Genomic DNA, 20,438 nt, shown 5'->3' with positions numbered 1-20,438 from the left:
ATGGGATTTTGTCCAGAAAAAAGATTTTCAGATCATAATTTACCCGTCCCCCAACAACCTATAAAAATGATTTCTCTCTGATTAGCAGAGCCTCCAGCACTGCTAATAGTGTCTCGTTTGTTTATTCATTTGTTTGTTTTTGGAGACAGGAGCTCTCTATATACAAAAGGCTATCTTAGAACTTGCTATGTAGACCAGGCTAGCCTTGAGCTCAAAAAGATCCTCCTGTCTATGCCTCCCTAAAGCTGGGATTAACGGTGTGTGCTACCCTGCCCACCCCCTAAGAGTCTACTGATGGATGCTCCTACTTACTTTCTTTACTAATAAGTTCTTTTTCTGGCCAGTGAATGGTTTACTTACCATTAGAGACAAGAGATTTTGCCAAGATTTGTGATAGAAACCCAGCTATATAGGAAGCTGATGGCAAGTTCAAGGACAACCTGGGATCAAAATAAGCTTTTAAAGATCTAAGGGTACAGCTCAGTGGTAGAGCACTTGTAAAGTGCAGGGGGGCCCTAAATTCAATCTCTAGTAACACACACACACACACACACACACACACACACACACACACACACGAGACAGAAGAGATTCATAGGATACTTCTTTGCATTGTGTCTTTACAATAAACCCACCTGCATCTAAACCAATTTCTTTTCTTTTTTTAGTGTTTATATGTGTTTATATTCTGGAAACATTATTATGAGTTTAAACGCCCATCTGGCAGATCCTCTATGTCCTCTACACATGATTCTCTTCATGTTTAGCCTGTTTCTACATGTAGAGGCTAGAGGTTGACATCTGGCCTCTTCCTCCCAATTATTATTATTATTATTATTATTATTATTATTATTAGTAGTAGTAGTAGTAGTAGTAGTAGTAATAGTATTTTGAGACAGTCTCACTATGTAACCCCTAGCTGGTTTGGAATTCACTCTGTGAAGCAGGCTGAGCTTTAAACTCACAGAGATCTGTCTGCCTCTGTCTCCTGAGTGCAGGGGTTACAAGCATCACCCCCACCCAACACTTCCTACCTTATTTTTTGAGACAAGGGCTTATCCTCATCAATTGACTAGTCTTTCTGGTCAGTACGCCCCAGAGGCATGAGGGTCATAGCTGTGTGCCACCATTATGTGTATGTATGCACGCATGTGGGAGTGTGTGCATGTGTGTGAGCTAGGCATCCACACCCAGGCCATCAAGCTCATGAGGCAGGCACTTTACCAACTGAGTCATTTCTCAGCTTCATAACTTCGTCTCTTACGATCTAACCACCTCTCTTTCAAAGTCCTCATCATGCCCCCTAACACACCCTCCATCACGTCTGAAGTTTACTTCAGTTTCCCATTAATTCTGCCTCTGTGTTAGCCACATCCTCTTGTCAAAAATTTAGTGTCTTTCTTGTAAATTACATGTGCCCGTTGTTTGTAGTCTTTCTGCCTGATGGCTATGTTAGACCAGCTGTTAGAATTCCTCAAGCAGCCGTGGCCCAGCTGCCACAAGAATTTGAACCATCAGTCACCGGGGCTAGGAGCCAAGACTTCTCTTTTGAAAAAAATTTTTGGTGGTATTTATCTCTGCTTTCACATAAGAATGTTAGCCTTTCTTTCTGTGTCACTGGCATTGATAGAATTGATCAGATTCTCCCAGAGATGGCCACTGTGAGGGAGTGAGGTTGCCAGGCATGAACCCTGATCTCCAAATGCCAAGCAAACTGTGCTCTCCTGACCTCGCCGGCCTTTGCATTTGGAGGCTGAGATGACAGAGACGCATTGCTTGTAGGGCCCCAGTGATCACACAGGCGGCTGTGTTCCCAGAATTCACCAGGGCTGGTCAGGTCCAGGCCTGCTGGCCTGAATCAGAAGAACTGTGCAGGGCAGAATGCCTACCCTTCATTCTGCAGTTTCCGGTCAGTGGTCAAAGGCAGAGTAACAATACTTTCTCCCCGTGTGTCTATCCTTTCAGATGATCTATGAAAACAAGGGGGGGGGGGGATAGCGATAGCTAAGTTTGAACCAAAGTTCAAAACCACAGTTTTCTAAGAATTTAATAATACTGGAAAGAAAAATTTCCATTATCTTCTCCACGTGTGGTTTCCCTCCACCACTGTTTCCATAGCTGGTAGCAATCAATGGGTGGTCAGTTTCTACCGGCTGGATGGCCTTCGAGGGCCTATTGCAGGAACTTCTGGGGAAAACTTCTTTCTCTTGGACAGTTTCACTTGGAGAATAAAATGAGGTCCTAGGTTCTGAACCATGGCTCTCAAACTGCAAATACTCCTAATGGTAACCCCCCTCCCTTCAACCCCTCCCCCCCATTTCTCTCATTTTACTTCATCCCTGAGGGCATCTAGTAATGGAGCCCATGCTGGTCTTGAACTTACCATCCTGCTGTGCTGTTGGCATAAAAAATGATTGTTGCTACATAGTTAGATAGCCAGGGGACCTCAAAGTCAGGGTGGGGTGGGGTTACAAGTCAGGTGGCTAGTCTTAGAACGAGCTCATTACCATCCATGCCGAGTCAGAGCATACTTGGAAATGGTCCTTGGGTGATACAGAACCAGCTGATCGTAAGAGCTCAAAACACTTGCTCTAGGTGAAAGTCCTTAAGTGTTGCCCACACATCTCATCCCACCACAGTTTTAGAAAGAAGGGCCTATAACCCCAGCTCTCAGTAGGTGAGGTGGAGAGAAGGTCAGGAGGTCAAGGCCAGACTCAGCTACGGTGGGAGTCCTAGGCAAGTCTGGGTGACAAGAGACACTGTCTCAGAACAAACAATAGCAACAAGAACAAAGTCCAGGTATTCTTGAGAGCCGAGAGGTAACCATTGGTATCACCTGCCACTTTGTTCTTAGACACAGAGGGCCGGAGTCACGTCAGGGAACTGCAGATTAAAGCTACTTTATGACTCCACTTTGTTCCAATCATAACAACTATTATCAAGACTGTAAATGCCAGCAAACACTGGTATAAACATGGGGAAGGAGAACCTCATACATTCTGTTGTGTGTGTGTATGTATAGGTGTGTCTGTGTGTGAGTGTGTATGTGTGTGTATGTGAGTATGTGTGGGAATGTGTGTGTGTGAGTGTGTGATATGTGTGTGTGAGTATGTGTGTGTATGTATGTATGTGTGTGTATGTATGTGTGCCTGTGTGTATGTGTATGAGTGTGTATGCCTGTGTGTGTATGTATAGGTGTGTCTGTATGTGTATGAGTGTGTATGTATGTGTATGTGAGTACGTGTGAGTATGTGTGTATGAGTGTGTGATATGTGTGTGTATATGTGTGTGTATATGAATGTGTGAGTATGTGTGTGTATGAGTGTGTGATATGTGTGTGTGGGTATGTGTGTGTATGAGTATATGTGTGTATGTATGTGTGTATGTGTGTATGTGCATGAGTGTGTATGCATATGTAAGTATGTCTGTGTATATGTGTGTATATGTCTGTGTGTATGAATGTGTGTGTGTGTGTGTGTGTGTGTGTGTGTGTGTGGTGTTGAGACAGAGTCTTCTTATGTAGCTCTGGATGGCCACAAACTCACAAAGACCTGCTTCTACCTCCTGAGTGCTGGGGCTAACAATGTGCCCACCAGACCTGGCTCCCTTATACACCATTGTATAAACTAGAACAATCACTTTGGAAATCAGTCTAGAGAGTTCTCAAAAAACTAGAACTAGAACTGCCATGCGGCCCGCCCTACCTATGCCCAATGGGCTCCAGAGTTTTTGGCAGAGAAACCTTCCTGTCTTTGTTCATCGCCACCCTATTCACAACGGCTAAAAGATGGAATGACCTAGATTCCCATCAAAAGATAAACTAAGGAAATGCACAGTACACAATGGAATTTTATTCATCTGTAAAGAAAAATGAAATTATAACAACTGGGGGAAAATGGATGGACCTGGAAATAATTACATTAACAATGTAACTCAACAAGACAAACACTGCGCGTCCCTTCTTATCAGGGTCATAGAGCCTCACATTTTTATAGTCGTTTGCTTAAACTAGAATTTTTGAAGAAATTTGGAAGTGAAAAAATCATATTTGTGTGTGTGTGTGTGTGTGTGTGTGTGTGTGTGTGTGTGTACAAGGTGGGAGTATAGTGTGTGTATGAAGTGGAAGTGTAGTGTGCGTGGTATGGAACAGGAGGGAAGAAGCTGGAGAAGGCGCAGCCATCAAGAGTTTGCTTCTCATGCAGAGGACCTAGATTTGGTTCCCAGCAGCCACATCACATGGCTCTCAACTTCAGGAGATCTGACACCCTCTTCTCATCTCTGCATGCATTGTATATACACAGTATACTTTCCTACACACACACACACACTCACACACACACACTCACATACACACACTCACACACACACACTCACATACACACACTCACAAATTAAAAATAATTTTTAAAACATTTTGAAAAGTTCCACAGAGTAATAGATTACTAAGGGTGGTAAGGGATGGGAGAGAAGGTGGAGTGTGGGGGAGGGCGAACCAGAACTAAGTATATAAACAATTACATGGAAGCCACTGCTTTACAACCTCATTAAAATATATTAAAAAAAAGACTTTGAACGTAAGTCCCATGTTGATCCCAGAAGGCTTGGGTCATCGAACAAAACTCCCAGTACTGGGTATGAGGGAACGTCCCTGGGAGTCATTGAGCAAGAAGGCTCTATAGCAATCCAAAACTCTACAGGTTATGGCTGTTGCTTGTGGTTAATGGGATGATAAAACCCTATAGCTGAAACCTTATAGCTGAAGACACTGTATGTTGGTTGCAGAATACAGAGAAATCGTGCTGTGATTGACCCAGGAACTTCTCCACTGTCTAGCACTCATAATGCTAACAGTTGCTATGTAGCAGCTGGCGCAGTAAAGCCACCGGCAAATCTTCCTCAGCTTTAGACTTTGCATGTTACTATAGCAACTTGCCAGGCAAGGAGGTGCCTATTAGTGCAGCATTGGCACAACTGTTGGGTTATAGCCAACAGATTTCTGATCAGCTCCATGGAAGAGTTTATTTGTGTCAACTGTGGACATAGTCATAAAGGCCCATGCTTGAGGAAGTCATAGCCCACTAGGGATAAACCAAGTACTTTCGTCATGCTAATTGGACATATTGTCAACTTGCCTCTTAAATATTTGTTTATACCCATAGACTAGCTCTGTCTTCAACCTTGACCAAAGAAGCTTCTCTTTCACAGGAAACAGAGATTAAGGCTGAGTCTCGTGCCTGTGTGTCAGGGTACTGAGGACAAATTACTGTTGAGTGCTAATATTAAATGAGTACCCATATCATTTCCTCTGAGCTTCAGAAACATCCCAGGAGATGGGGCAGAAAGACTGTAAGAGCAGAATGATAGGGAAGAGAGGGCCAGAATGCTATCTCATGGGAATGACCTGGCCATGACACTCAGGAACTCACATCAGATACAGTGGCTTGCATAAGACAAACCATAAGTCATAGGTGGAGGGAGGCGCTTGTGGGCCCTACCTTGCCCAGGGGTGCTACTGGCTATCAAAGCTGCTGTAAGAAAGGAAGTCATTCTCTTTGGTGTGGTAGTCATGTTTCACGGAATAGCGCCCTATCCATGCCTGCACAAGTAGCCTTGGTGAAATCCAGTGGCTCACAAAGCAAAAGCAAAGTCAACACCAAAGACAGGAAAGACTGGTGGGGACTTGGGAGGGAGAGGGAGGAGTGGGGATGGAAAGGACAGAGAATGAAGGGGAGCAAGAGGTATCATGTATGGAATTGCTGAAGAATGACTCAGCCAGTTGTAGCCAAACAGATAAAGAGGGAGGGCTATGGGGCCAAGGTTCTCGATCACTGAAAAACACTATGGCTTGTGCCTGTGATTTTCCTCTCAGACCAAAGAATCGAAGAGCACATGATTGCCAACCTGTAGGACAGACGCATCTGTGACCAGAAAAGACAATATTCAAAGAGGACGTAGAGATGCTGCATGTGCCTCTCATGAAGAGACAGCTAAGGCTGACTTTTGAAATGGATAAAATATTAACTAGTTACTAGCGATCAAGGAAGCAGGAAAGTATGGAGGTGTAAGGCCCAGGCATATTCACAGATAAATATCTGCAAACTTTTAAGGAGCAGAGGAGAGCTGGTTTCTTTCCTTTCTTTTTTTTTTTATTTTTTTCTTTCTTTTGTTGTTATTTTTTGAGGCATGTCTTCTCTTTCTGAGCCCTGGCTGTCCTGGACTTGCTTTGTAGACCAGGCTGGCTTCGAACTCTCAGAGATCCACCTGCCTCTGCCTCCCAAGTGCGGAGACTAAAGACGTGTGCACCACGCCCAACTCTTACTTGTTGTTGCTGTCTTTATTTTCCGGTTTTGAGACATGGTTGGGTCTCTCTACATCAGTGGTTCCCAACCTTCCCAATGCCGAGACTCTAACACAGCTCCTCACGTTGTGACTCCCAACCATAACATTATTCTCTTTGCTAGTTGATAACTGTAAACTTTCTACTGTTATAAATAGCAATGTAAATTTCTGTTTTCTGGTGTCTTAGGCAACCCCTGTGCGAGTGTCGTTCAACCCTCAAAGGGGTTCATGGCTTACAGCAGTAGAACTACTGCGCTACATAGCCCAGGCTATCCTAGACCTCACTATGTAGACCAAGCTGGCCTCAAACGTGGAAGTCTGACTGCCTCTGCCTCTCAAGCACTGGGATTAAAGGTGTGTGCTACCAAGCCCAGCTGCTGTGTTTGTTGTTGTTGTTGTTTTGTTTTTTTATCTCTAGCAAAGACTGCACAGTCAGCACAGCACACCTCAGGAGCCCATCAGGTAACACTAGTAAACAAAGTTCGGTGGCGACAGAGAGAACAGCACCAATGGCATTTATCTCAGAACGGAAAATAGAACATGAAAAGGCTCTTACTTGAAAGTCAAAAGTGGGAGAAAAAAGGAGGGGGGAAGAAATCACATTTGGGGGAAAAAGATTTTTGATCCAGATGACCTTCAGGGGCCACTCTTATAAATATTAATCCTTTCCATTCCTATCCTATGTTGCCTTGGAGAAGCATTACCCTAAATAGAGAGTTTGGAAGAGTTTGGTTGCAAAACCTGTTTTTATGGTTAAAATGAAAAGTCATGTAAAGTAACTCAGGAGGCAGGGGCAAGCTAATCTCTGAGAGTTCGAGGCCAGCTTGGTCTACACAGTGACTTTCAAGACAGCCAGGGCTATGTAGAGAAACCCTGTCTCAGCTCCCTGCCCTTGCAAAGAAATCATTTAGATAAGGTTAAGAAATTTCTGTATGGGGGTTGGGGATTTAGCTCAGTGGTAGAGCGCTTGCCTAGCAAGCACAAGGCCCTGGGTTCGGTCCCCAGTTCCAAAAAAAAAAAAAAAAAAAAAAAGAAATTTCTGTATGATTTTATTAAGGCACGGTCTTGTTGTAGAGCCCAGGCTGGCCTTGAACTTACTCTATTGCCAGAAATCCTCCTGCTCCAGTTTTCCATACTGCTGTGGTATTATTGCCATATACTGCTACTATATTCTCAAGAAATGGGTGACATTTCAGTGACTCACAATTGGGTATGCAAAAGTGAAACCTGATCGTTTAAAAACCTCAATGTTTAAACAATGAGGTCAGAAAGAAGCCAAAACCTGACATTAACCTGACATTAGGCCAATGCAATCCAAGTAGGCAATAAGCCACAAAAGCTCAGAGAAGCAGGTGACACAAGGGAGAAGCACTGTTGTGGCCAGGGCTGGTGTGTGTGTGTGTGTGTGTGTGTGTGTGTGTGTGTGTGTGTGTGTGTGTATGTGTGCGTGTAGGGAATTCTCCTTGAGAATTCAAGTCAGAATCTTTGGTATCACCCAGTGTTGCTGGAACTCTGGGTGGAAAATGTGTCACAGCAAATTCTGAATGCATGTGTCATGACTTTCGTCTTTTTCATGCCCTCCTAAGCCCAGATGTTTCACTTCTGTGGCTCTGCCCTGCCGGATTTGCTCCCTGGAGATGCCTTTCTTTGCAAGTTTCTCTAGCAAAAGAGGCAAAGAGGTATCCATCGTCAGGAGGCAGAGTCAGCTTTTAGCTCTGAAAACTCCCCTTCCTTCTCTTATGAAATATGTATTAGGAAAAAGCCTAACACAAGGATGTTACACATGGAAATCCCACCCTCATTATGTGAGGCAACTCACCATGCATGGGGATCCAGCCACACTGGGGATAGTACCTGCCCCCGACCTCACTGACCTTGTCCCATTTGATTGTCCATGACACCCCCTACCCCAAGCCTGTCCTTCTAAAATCTCCTTCTGAGATACTCCTGTGAGAATTTCATTCTTATTCGGAAAGAGAAAGAAATGAACCATCACTGCACTTTGTATATAGTATCTAATGATCTCAGCCCGGGGAGGACCTCAGTGTCCATCATTGTATTGATAAATTGCGTTTCAGATCGCTTAAGGAAGCTGACCACAGTCCCAGGCTCACCAAGGAGTCCACATAGCCTCAGGGTTGGAAGCTTATCTTGAATTTTGTAAATTATTTTACACGTAAAGCTGTTTTGCCTGCATGCATATCTGATTTCAGAGGCCAGGAGAGGATGTCAGATTCCCAGGAATTGGAGTTAAAGATGGTTGTGAGCAAACTACATGGGTGCTAGGAAGGTCCTCTGGAAGAGAAGTCAGTGAGTTCAATGGCTGAGCCATCTCGCTAATCCTTTAATTCATTCTTTAGGTATAAATAGCTCCCAAAGCTTCTGTCCTTAGCTTTCTGTTGGCCCTCTATTATGACATGAGCTCTACCGAAATGGCCCTCAAATCTCTTCCACTTCAAGTGTGCAAAAGTAGAATCTTGCTACATAGCCCAGTCCATCATCTTGGCTAACCCTACTCCCTTCCCATGCTCTGGTGTTTGCGGCAGGATCAACTGGACTCTCCACGGTGTTGTCTGTTGCTCTGGCTGTCGGATGTAATCCTGAGAAGAGGTACCAAGTCCCAGGATTTGTGATTAGACACACAGCTCACATAATTAATGGGAGGTGTGTTCTTCAGGGAAGGCTGGTACACAGATCCTCAACCCTTCCGAGGAAGGACACCCCTAAATTGGTTAAGTCACATAATTATATCTTCATGCTATTAACACGGATGTCTTGGTGACTCACAGTCTAAACGGCATAACCACATGAAAACATCCCCCAGATACCTAGACTCTGCCAGCCTCTCCCAGAGCTGGGAAAGGCTGTGTGAAGGCTTAGTACATACCGGATCTTAGGCTGCTGCACTGTCTTCTAACTACTAAGAATCTTCCAGAGAACCCAGTTCAAGCCAGAGAACAAGAACATACGGGTTTATGTACTGAGAGACAAGGTCTATCCCTGAACCTGGATGTTGATTAGGCTTGCCTAGCTGGCTGGCTTGCTCTGGGGAACATGGACACATGACGTCTGGCAATGCCTCCTCCAGCTTGGGTGAAGCCTGCTGGGACAGTGTGTGGGATGCAGCTTAGCACCTCAGGCAGCAAGACCATTCCAGTCTTCCTCAGGATTGACTGACCTTCCTTATCTGTGGAAGTGATACAATCTAGAAGGCAGAGTTCAGGCTGCAGCCCAACCAGGAATGAGCTCCAAAGGGAACTCTGGGTCTGTACTATAGGTCAGTCATCAAAGGCCATAATTCTCCAAGTGCAGCCACAGCAGAATTCAGCCCCACCCAGAATGATTAATGCAGATGTGTGGGTGCCGTGCCCATCCTTCATGTTTTCCAGCCTTGTATTATAACCTGCAACCAAAGCAGGTGAGCCCCACTTTAAGTCCAGTGCAGCCCAGATGAAAGGAAAAAACAAAAAGAAAAACGTTTTTTAATCCCAGTACTCAGGAGGCAGAGGCAGGTGGATCTCTGTGTTTGAGGCTGGCCTGGTTTACAGAGTGAGTTCCAAGACAGCCAGGGCTGCACAGAGAAACCCTGTCTCAAAAAACCGAAAGAAGAAAAAGGAAAAGAGAGAAAATGAGTGTTAACACGTCTGAGACAGGAAGTAAACACAACCGCACAGATATGCACATTGATTGTATTCAAATTTTTATTCTCTCAACAAAAAAACTTAAGACAATGATTTTAAATAATAAAACATGATATATTCTAGACACTTAATTGTTTTCTTTTTAAAAAGACAGTTTATTATAAATTTGGACTCCTACAGTTCTGGTGTGGCGCCTCGACATTTACAGTATTTCTTACCATTTTATCTTCACTCCAAACTTGCTAAACAAAGAGTTCCTCTCCGCACCCTCGAGGCTTCGCTTTAAGGAAATACTTCACGACCACACGAAACCCACACACACAGAACATTTGTTTTTTTTTTTTTAAAAATATTTACAGAAGTCTGTCCAGCCATTTGGATTTTGTTTCTTTGCCCATACTGAGATCAACAAAAAAGCTAACTAGTCAGCAAGATTTCACTTCAGCAGCGCAAAGAAGGGCTTCCACCAAACGCCACTAAACAAACCGACAAACGCACTCAGCAAAACTCAGCTCGTGAGAGAGTAATGTAAAAAAATAAACATGTAGTGGGTCATAACTAGACTGGTTCTCACTGTGCAACTTTTCCTCAGGGGGTAATAGTACCCATTTCACAGAAAAAAAAATAAAAACTGGAATATGCATCCAAGCCTTTGCTCACGGAGAAAATGCCCTTCAAACAAATTCATCATAAGGCGAGAAAGAGAGAGAGAGAGAGAGAGGGAGAGAAGGAGAGAGAGAGAGAGAGAGAGAGAGAGAGAGAGAGAGAGAGAGAGGGAGGGAGAGAGGGAGAGGGAGAGAGGGAGAGAGGGAGAGAGAGAGAGAATGAATATTAATGGAAAGGGGAGGAGCAAGAGAAGGGGAAGGAACTGCCGTTTGGCCCAGAAAAATGTAAGGATAGTGTGTATTTATAGTATATACACATTTACAGGTATATTGCAGTTTAGACTGTCTGTAGAGTCGTTAGGTAAATGGACTGGCTCAGTAAGATGAAAATGTTCTCTATAAGTAGGAAGTTATTGCTAATAGGCTACACGCTGTGCTGAGATGGAAGCCATAGGAACACAGGGTGCGAGCTGTCATGGTGCTGGAGTGAACAGCAAGCATCAGATGGACAGCATACCACCAAACTCAGACGGATGAGCAAACACCGCTTAAAGAAGACAGGGGAAAAGGCCGATGCACTGTCCCTTACGTCTCTGCTTAGTTAAAACAAAAGTCCAGTTCACCACAAGTTAGCATAGGCTGACAAGCAAGCTTAGCTGCATGATGGGGAGAGGAAAGTACAGCATGCATTTACAACTCGGCTGCCTAGTCTATGTCATACAAACTGAACATAAAAATCCAATTTAAATAAGACTATAGACTATTATAGTAAAAAACAAAACAAAACAACCAACCGACACACACACAGTAGACTTAGTTTGATACTGATTGATTTGAAGAGTAAACCTCATCCTGTCCTCTCCTAATTCTCTACTGCGATTTATTTGCCAATAGCTAGAATATGTTTACTCACTTAAAAAAAGATATTAAATACTTGTATCATGAAATTATATTCTTATTAACAATACAGACATACTGGGTAAGAAAATAGCTCCTGTGTGAACTGTGTCTGAAATGAATTTTCCTTACAACTATAAAACATCCACTTACACTTATATAAGATCACCCCCCCCCCCCCATGGAAAAAGCTAAGGAAAGATGGGGCGGGCTGGGCGAGGAGCAGGGAAGGAAAGATTCAGCTCTCCTAATTACAGCACAGTGATTAATATGGTTCAAGACAGAACCAACAACAGTTGGTCCAAAAGATGCCTTCAATTCATGGTTACCACTAAAAACCAATCTCAACCACTTTTGGTTCATTGCAATGAGACCAAAAAATAAAACAAAACAAAACAAAAACAAAAAAACAAAACAAAAAAAACCTCACAGATTTATATAAATACTAGACTCGGCTCTTTTATTATTAAAGTTTCCCATTTGTTTTTGCAAGGCCTAGCTACCATATCACAACTTCTAACTTCTATTTGCTCTGCAACAACTACAAGAGGTAGGCATAAAGCATGAAAAAGTTTCTCCGTCAGCGCCTCCCTGTACAACCCATTCCCTTCACACAGGGGCGGCCAGCACCTGCCCCTTCCCTCTCACAGAGCTGCTGTTCTGCCCGTGCGGACCTCAGAGTGAGTAACTCAGGTAAGAAACTTTCCCTACTGAAGGATACTGTCATAGTGTCTGCTGCAGAGCAGTCGTGTGTGTGTGTGTGTGTGTGTGTGTGTGTGTGTGTGTGTGTATTGATAGATATATATATATATATTTGTTTAAAAAAATAAACAACAACAAAACCCACTTCCTAGAACCAATTGTCTTGATTCTCTACCTCCATAAAATACACTGTTTGGCCACGACTACAGACATGTTTTGCTTTTGTTTTTTTGCTTTTCACAGATGCAAGGGCCATGCGAATAAATTAAAGAGCGGATACCACACATACACGGATGAGCCACTGAAGGCAGGTCCTGGAAAGTCTCTATAAACATAATCTATAACACTTCCATTCCATCCTGTCCAGTCGGCCACAGAGGCCTTGTTACACATCCAGGATCTCCTCGGCCGTCCCTCCACAGCGCAACCTGTAGCGACCGGCTCTCCAGCTTATAGTAGGGTCCCACAGTGCCGACAAGAAAATGTATATTGTCATGGATTCGCGGATGAACCAAGCCACAGCATAATCAAGTTTTGAAAAGCATAGTGTGCCACCCTGAGGATTAAAAGTAAAAGTTGATTGACTTCCCATCAGATGAAATAAATGTACAGTCCAAGAACGAAATTCTCAGGTGAGATGGCTCCACAAGGAAGCCTGAGGACCCAAGTTCAAGCCCCAGACCCCACCTGATAGGAGGGAGGAAAGCAAGCACAAAACGAACACCACACACACACACACACACACACACACACACACAACACACATACAACACACACAGCACACACACACAACTCACACAAACACTCACATACACTCTCACACACATCCCACATACAACACACACACACAAAACACTCACACACAACACACACATAAAACACTCACACACAACACACACACAACTCACACACAAAACACTCACACACAACACACACACACAACTCACACACTCACACACACACACCACACACACACAACACACACACACACCCACACACAAAACACTCACATACAACACACACATAAAACACTCACACACAACACACACACACAACTCACACACCCACACACACACATACCACACACACACAAAACACTCATACACAACACACACACACAACTCACACACTCACACACACACACCACACACACACAAAACACTCACACACAACACACACACACACCCACACACAAAACACTCACATACAACACACACATAAAACACTCACACACAACACACACACACACAACTCACACACCCACACACACACATACCACACACACACAAAACACTCATACACAACACACACAACTCACACACAAAACACTCACACCACACACACACACAACTCACATACACACACCACACACACAAAACACTCACACAAAACACACACAACACACACACACAAAACACTCACACACAACACACACACACAACTCACACACCCACACACAAAACACTCACACACAACACACACACAAAAAACACTCACACACAACTCACACACACACACAGATACTCACACACAACATACTCATGCATACCACACACACACTCATACACATTCACACACACACACACACACACACACACACACACACACACACACGGGGTGGGAGGGAGTGGGGGAGCCAAGGGGGAGTCTACGAGCTCTGGGGACCCCACTCTTGGCACCATTGAAATCGAAGGTGTCTTCCTGGGTGACTTAACTGCCTTGCCATCCTTAGCAAAGGCAGTGTGAAAACAGCTACAGTCTCGGCTTGAGCATTTATTTCCTTCATATCATTTTTCTGAACTAACTGTGAGACCCGGACTTGTTTAGTTTTCTATCTACATTCTACTCTTCGATGTGAAGCTGAAGACGTCCTCTGTCTCTCTTCGGCCTTTTCTAAACTGAAATAGTTCTGGTCCCTCACCAGATTACGGACACCCTTTCTTGTGTATTCACATACCTGGACACCCCTGAGTTGAATGTAGTCAAATATAAACCATGCCAGGCAGTGACACATGAAGAAAACCATGATATCCCATCGGAACACGTGGTGGGCTGCCCACCCGATAATTAAACTGGCAACAAAGCATTCTGAAATTGGCTCACAAATTATTGTGGCAGGAAGCATGTTAATCCTCAATTTGGTCCACCTGAAGAAAGAAACAAGCAAACAAAAAGGATTTTTAAGACAACGGCTTGCTTACAAAACTAACCAACCAACCCTCACCAAACACCCACACCAACACCATCCTGAACCCCTGCTGACCACTGCCACACACGGTCAACTTACAACCTCGACATCGGAAGAACACCCTCTTTGAAACAGTTTGTATTTTATTTATTTATTATTCTCTCTCATGTAGCCCAGGTTGGCCTCAAAGTCCTTAAGTAGGGAAATGGCTTTCAGTTCCCGATCCTCTGCTTCATTTTCCCAATGTTGGGATTACTGGTTGGTGACACCACACCCAGCTGTGCGGGGGTGGGTGGGTGGTGACATCCAGGCCTGTCTGCATGCCAGGAGAGCAAGTCTTTCAACTTAGACACGGCCCCAGCCTTCCTTTCTCATTATTTTATGAATCTCTTTTCTATTTTTATTTAGTTATTAAAGAAAACACATTTAGGCATTCAATTCAATACAGAACAAACTTTTCTGGAAGCAAATTAATCTCCCCCAGCTACCCCCCAAGTCTCTATTATGTAGTTCTGGTTACCCTGAAACAAACTACATAGACCAGGCTGACCTTGAACTCAGAGATTCACTGGCCTCTTTCCCCCAAGTACTTGGGTTAAATGCATATACACATACATACATACATACACACACACAACATACACACACACACACACACTCACACACACACAATCATGTAGCACAAGGCACACGTGCACATTCCTTTTTGACACAGTATAAAATGATAGTGTTTTGATTTACCTGATCATTCTGGATTGAAACTGAGAAATGGAGTATGAACCAGAGTTTTGCATGGCAACTTGCGTAGACATTGAAAACTTCCAGCCTCTGAAAATGAAGATAATTATAATATGATCTATGTTTATGTTGATGGACACATTCAAGCCCGACTGGTTCTCCTGCACTCACTAATCACTCTAAGAGTAAGCTGTGGCTGGGAGTCAGCACGAGCCCAGGCCTCCCTCGAGGATGAGCAAACCAATGCTATGAATATTTCTCAATGACCGAGGCAACCCTCAATGGTACCACATTCCGGCCACAAGGACCTACATTCCCTAGGTTTATAGTTTAAGAAACTTTAGTGCAGCCATTCTTAACATACTCAGTGAGAGAGTTCTAGACTCAATAGTTTGTCTCTAATCCCCCTGTGTGTGTGTCTGTGTGTCTGTGTATTCAACAAGAAAAGTAATCAAGTGGCACTGGGTCTCGTAGAAGACATTAGGTGACTGTGAATTTCATAAACACCATATGGAATATATGAGGCAACACCTCAAAAATACTCATCAAAAATGTTTTTTAAATAAACCACACAGGGCAGTGATCTCCTTTAAACCCAAATTGTCTGTGCCTGAGAAATGCTAAGAGATGAGGTGGCTTATTAGCAAAGTATGAACTAATGTGCTAAGAAATCCCCAAGTTCTGGGCTGGAGAGATGGCTCGGGAGTTTGAGAGTAGTTGTTACTCTTACAGAGCGCCCAGGTTCAGTTCCCAGCACCCACGTGGTAGCATCACAGCTACCTGTAACTCCAGTCCAGGAGATCAAATTCCCTCTTCTGACCTCCAAGGGTACCAGACACACATGTTACATACACATGCAGGAAAAACACTCATACCTATAAAGTAAAAAAAAAAAAACGAAAGTAGAAAGTTTAGTTTCAAATGATACTTAAAAAAAGAATCCACCTATTGACTTATGATTGTTTAACTCTTCTAAAACACAGAACTTTCTACTTTTGTTCTCTCAAAAGCTTCCTGTCAACCACTTCAAGCTACAGCTTCTTGAGGAAACAGATGAGTTTGCTTTATTAGTACCTATGGGTATCGGATGTGAACGCTCTGCTCTGCAAAAGCACTGACCTTTGTACTCACTAGCAGAATCCACGGTTGGAATAGAAAGAAGCAGCCAATAGAACATGGGAGACACTAAAAACACTTTAGCTTTCTTACCGGTCCGCTATTGCTTTGGCCATGAAGTAATCTTCCGCAATGTACTGAGCAAAGGCTATGAGCCCTCCTGCCTGATCTAGCACATCCTTCCTCATCAAGCAAGACATCCCCGTCACACACTTGAAGCCGGTCACATTGGCAGAGATATAGGATCTTGGGTGTGAAGTTCCAAAATATACCTGCGGAGGAAACAGACACGGTCGATTTGGTTTTAACGTTAAAGCTTGTAAACTTTTCCTAATGCTTTCTGTTGAGTGAGCGAGCGAGCGAGTGACTGACCAACCGACTGAGTGTCCTAACGTGAATGAAAAGCACAGCACTGCATCACTGTAGCCCAGGCTGACTACTCAGCTATCATCAGTACCAAGAAATATTTGCCTTTAGAGTGAAAAGCATATTCACTGGCCAGAAAGTAAGCACAATTTTTTTCTAAAATGAATAGATTAAAAGATAAACTCAAATAAAATGGAATTTGTATATAAAAGAGAAATTATTAGCTGATTTATAAAGTATTAATGAAATTTAGTGCCTCCAGATTTTACAACATTTAGTGGCATGTACGTGTGTGTGTGTGTGTGTGTGTGTGTGTGTGTGTGTGTGTGTTTGTACACAAGCATTTATGCATACACAGACCACGTACAGGTGATAATAATATTTAGGACAATTTTATTTCTTCTTAAGATTATTTTTAATTCTGTATATTCATGTTAAGTCTGTAGGGAGTTATGTACATCTGAATGAGTTCCTGTAGGTTGGAGGGTCCTCTGGAGATGCAGTTATAGCTTACTGTACGCTGGCCATCTTGGGTGCTGAGAACCCAACTCTGGTCCTCTCTGCAAGAACAGTGCTCACTCCTGATGCTGAACCATCTCTCCAGCCCCTAATGTCTTACTGTTCCTTCTCTGTAACGCTTCAGAACTGACTGCCACCATCCTAAATGTTACACACAAGTCCTATTTCTTATTTATATCTCAGTACGCTGCCTTTTCTAATTGACTTCAGTTACAGCGCAGCGGGCTTCCTTAATCGCAGTTATTCACAAAGAGCGGAGCAACAGGATTTTACAAGGCAGTAAGACTATGATTCCTGCTACCTATGCTCAATTCAGACGCTACTGAAGCAGTGGGATCTGCTTCTCTGTGACTGCTAGACCAGAAGCACCCATCTTAACCCTTAAGCAGTTAACCGAGGCCCCAATGCTAGGTGGACTAGGGGTTCAGTGGAAGGTTTCCTTATCGTGTAGGAAGATTCTTCTGGTTGTATCTCCATTCATTCTAAGCATTCGTGGGAGTATCTTTCATTGATGCAAACATCTGTGTGCATGTTTTCAAGGTAAAACGACATGATAGTATTTTATTTTAAAACAGTTATCTGTAGTTCATTTTACCAACCAGATACTCAAGATTTTAAGACTAACAATCTCTTCCAGTAAGAGAAATATTTCCCAGGGCAGGGTTAAGAAAGAGACCATGGGCTGGAGAGATGGCTCAGTTGGCAAAGTGATGGTCACAAACACATGATGACCTGAGTCACATACCCAGCGTTCACTGGCCGTGATGTGCACCTATAATCCCAGGCTTTGAGGAAACTGGTGCTGGAGGATCCTTGGGACTTGCAGGCCAGCCTGCCAAGTCACATTGGGAAGCTCCAAAGTTCACGAGAGACTAAAAAACATGTCTCAAAAAATAAGGTGGCAAGTGACTGAGAAAGAAACCTGACATCGACCTCCCCCATTACATATGCATATTCATCTTCCTACATACACCAACATGCATATACACATAAGAGTCACACTCGAGCATGCACGGGGGAGGGGAGCAAGAGAGAGAACACACACACACACACACACACACACACACACACACAGAACGAAAAAGAACAGAGAGAGAGAGAGAGGAGCGAGAAAGAACACACACACACACACACACACACACACACACACACGAGAGAGAGAGAGAGAGAGAGAGAGAGAGAGAGAGAGAAGAGAGAGGAAATTGCCATTGTCCCGAGAGAGAGAGAGAGAGAGAGAGAGAGAGAGAGAGAGAGAGAGAGAAGAGAGAGGAAATTGCCATTGTCCCGAAACTAATGTGCCTTCAACCCTTGGATCTTGGCAATGAGAATCATCAGCAAATGTACCATGTGCTAAGGAGGAAGTGGACAGGCATCGAAACTGATGGTGAGACTTTCCCCTTGTGACAAAGACAAACCTTGCTTTCTGTCTAATAGTATAGAATTAGATATGACTTTTAGGAAGCTTTAGTATGGGAAAAGATTATGAAATGACAAAACTAATACACAAACTGCTTCTCGAGCACAGCCGCAATCATGCTTTTCGAAGGGCACATAAGAAAAACATGAGGGCAAAACCACAACCAGTCGCAAGTGCCAAAATCGGTCAGACAGAAGTGAACCCTAACTGCCCTCATTAGTGGGGAGGTGGGTTTTCCTTTGGGGGTGGGGGCAGTATGCTGCTTCTGTGTTGCTATAATGTATCTTTCCCTCCATGGTGAGAGCTTAACTACAACCCTAAGGAGAAAGGGCTGCAGATGTAGCTCAATGGAGAAAAGCTTGCTTAGCATGGCTAAGTCCCTGAGTTTGATCCCAGAACTTGCAAAAAACAAAAGATTGAAGATGGGGAGGTGGGGGTGGTGGAAGAAGTAGAGGCAGGAAGACAGGAGAGGGGAGTAAAGAAAACAAAATTATGTATTCATTTTGCCATAAATCCAAAGCTTTGTATATTAATTTCAAAAAAGAAAATAAGTTTCTTAAGATACATATTTACTTAAAAAGGAGATCAAGGGTTTTTTCTTTTAAATAATAGGACTTGTATAAACTGTTTTAAAAAATACCTTTCAGTCGAAGAGAACATTATATAAGACAATAGTGTGGAGTGAATGTCTAGAATTGAGTGAAGATGCCATAGAGGAAAAATGGGAGGCAGGGCCACCAGCCGTCCCCTATGCACAGCCATGGTGGGGGGGGTGTGCAGCTCAGCAGTAAGTGACCCCAGGAACCCAAGCACTTCCTCCTAGGAACAGGGTGCTCTCAGCAGGGCCCCACACCAGCAGCAGAGCTGAGGGAGGAGCCGCTGTGACAAGCACGATTTGTAAGCCCTGCACTTACCTGCTCTAAGGTGGCAGCAAAGCCTTGTCTGTCAGCTACGTATGGAAGCCCGTGGACCAGCCCCACTCTCTCCGTCATCTGATTGACCATGTCAGTTAATGTGTCTGGAATGACTGCAAGTTAGGGGGAAAGGTGAGAACAGAGAAAGGAAAAAAAAAAAAAGAGAGAGAGAGAGAGGGAGGGAACATTTTAGTAAAATGTCCATTAATGTAATTAAATTTTGTGAATTGTAATTAAGTTACAATAAAATATATTCTTTTGAACATTTGGATTTAATAAATATCAATCACTTATTCTGAGAATATAAAACTTTAAAAAGCTACCCATTTTTAGCTCAGGAGAGAAATTTCTTGCTCTAACCATTAAATAATTTTTTTAAATACATGAATGCTTTTTAATAAATTTACATATTGTAGGAAACATATGTTGATTTGACTCTTTTGGTAGAATAGTGTATTACAGAAGCCCAAAGGGTACAAAGTGTCCAACAAAGAAGAAATGTTACACTGGAGAAGGGCTGTAGACCAGATGGTGGTCATCACTATGTTTAATGGTTGAGATTTTCTCTTCAAAATGCAAAGGTATCTAATACATGTACCATCTAGGTTAGGCTAAAAAAATTAAAATCTTATCAAGTGCACCTAACATACATGATGATGGAGTAAATTATCGGGCAAACCACAGATTGATAAATAATATATTTTTAAGATGTTTTTGGCTTTCTATCATCAAATGAACAGTTTGATAAAGTAGGACAAACCTCACCTCGTATTCCGCTATCACAAATCCATATGAGATCATACTTTGCAACTTCATATGCTGGCATCAAATTATTAATTTTAGGATTAATGCCAACCTTTTTACCACCTAAAAATGTAAAGGCACAATAGTAAGACATTCATTGAGCTCAAAATACATGATACTATAAAGATACACGATGGAGAAACAGAGTTGTGCCATATTTCATAATTTAAACATTACCTATCACTCATAGTA

General features: G+C 43.1%; 1 protein-coding gene across 1 annotated transcript in view; it reads right to left on the bottom strand.

Annotated features, from left to right (window-relative positions):
- Positions 1 to 10,022: 10,022 nt before the first annotated feature.
- The window catches only part of Ugcg (UDP-glucose ceramide glucosyltransferase), a 32,720-nt gene continuing 22,304 nt past the window's right edge, over positions 10,023 to 20,438 (bottom strand). The window contains exons 4-9 of the mRNA NM_031795.2: positions 20,208 to 20,309; positions 19,443 to 19,555; positions 16,320 to 16,498; positions 15,114 to 15,200; positions 14,142 to 14,331; positions 10,023 to 12,740 (exon numbers count right to left, since the gene is read on the bottom strand). Of these exons, the coding sequence (NP_113983.1) occupies positions 12,570 to 12,740; positions 14,142 to 14,331; positions 15,114 to 15,200; positions 16,320 to 16,498; positions 19,443 to 19,555; positions 20,208 to 20,309 (842 nt within the window). The 3' untranslated portion in view covers positions 10,023 to 12,569. The remainder of the gene's footprint in view (positions 12,741 to 14,141; positions 14,332 to 15,113; positions 15,201 to 16,319; positions 16,499 to 19,442; positions 19,556 to 20,207; positions 20,310 to 20,438) is intronic.

The sequence above is a fragment of the Rattus norvegicus genome, chromosome 5 (genome assembly GCF_036323735.1).
Source record: "Rattus norvegicus strain BN/NHsdMcwi chromosome 5, GRCr8, whole genome shotgun sequence".
In the NCBI taxonomy this organism is placed as follows: Eukaryota; Metazoa; Chordata; class Mammalia; order Rodentia; family Muridae; genus Rattus; species Rattus norvegicus.
Note: the sequence above shows the minus strand (reverse complement) of the source record. Positions and strands in the feature narration are given on the sequence as shown.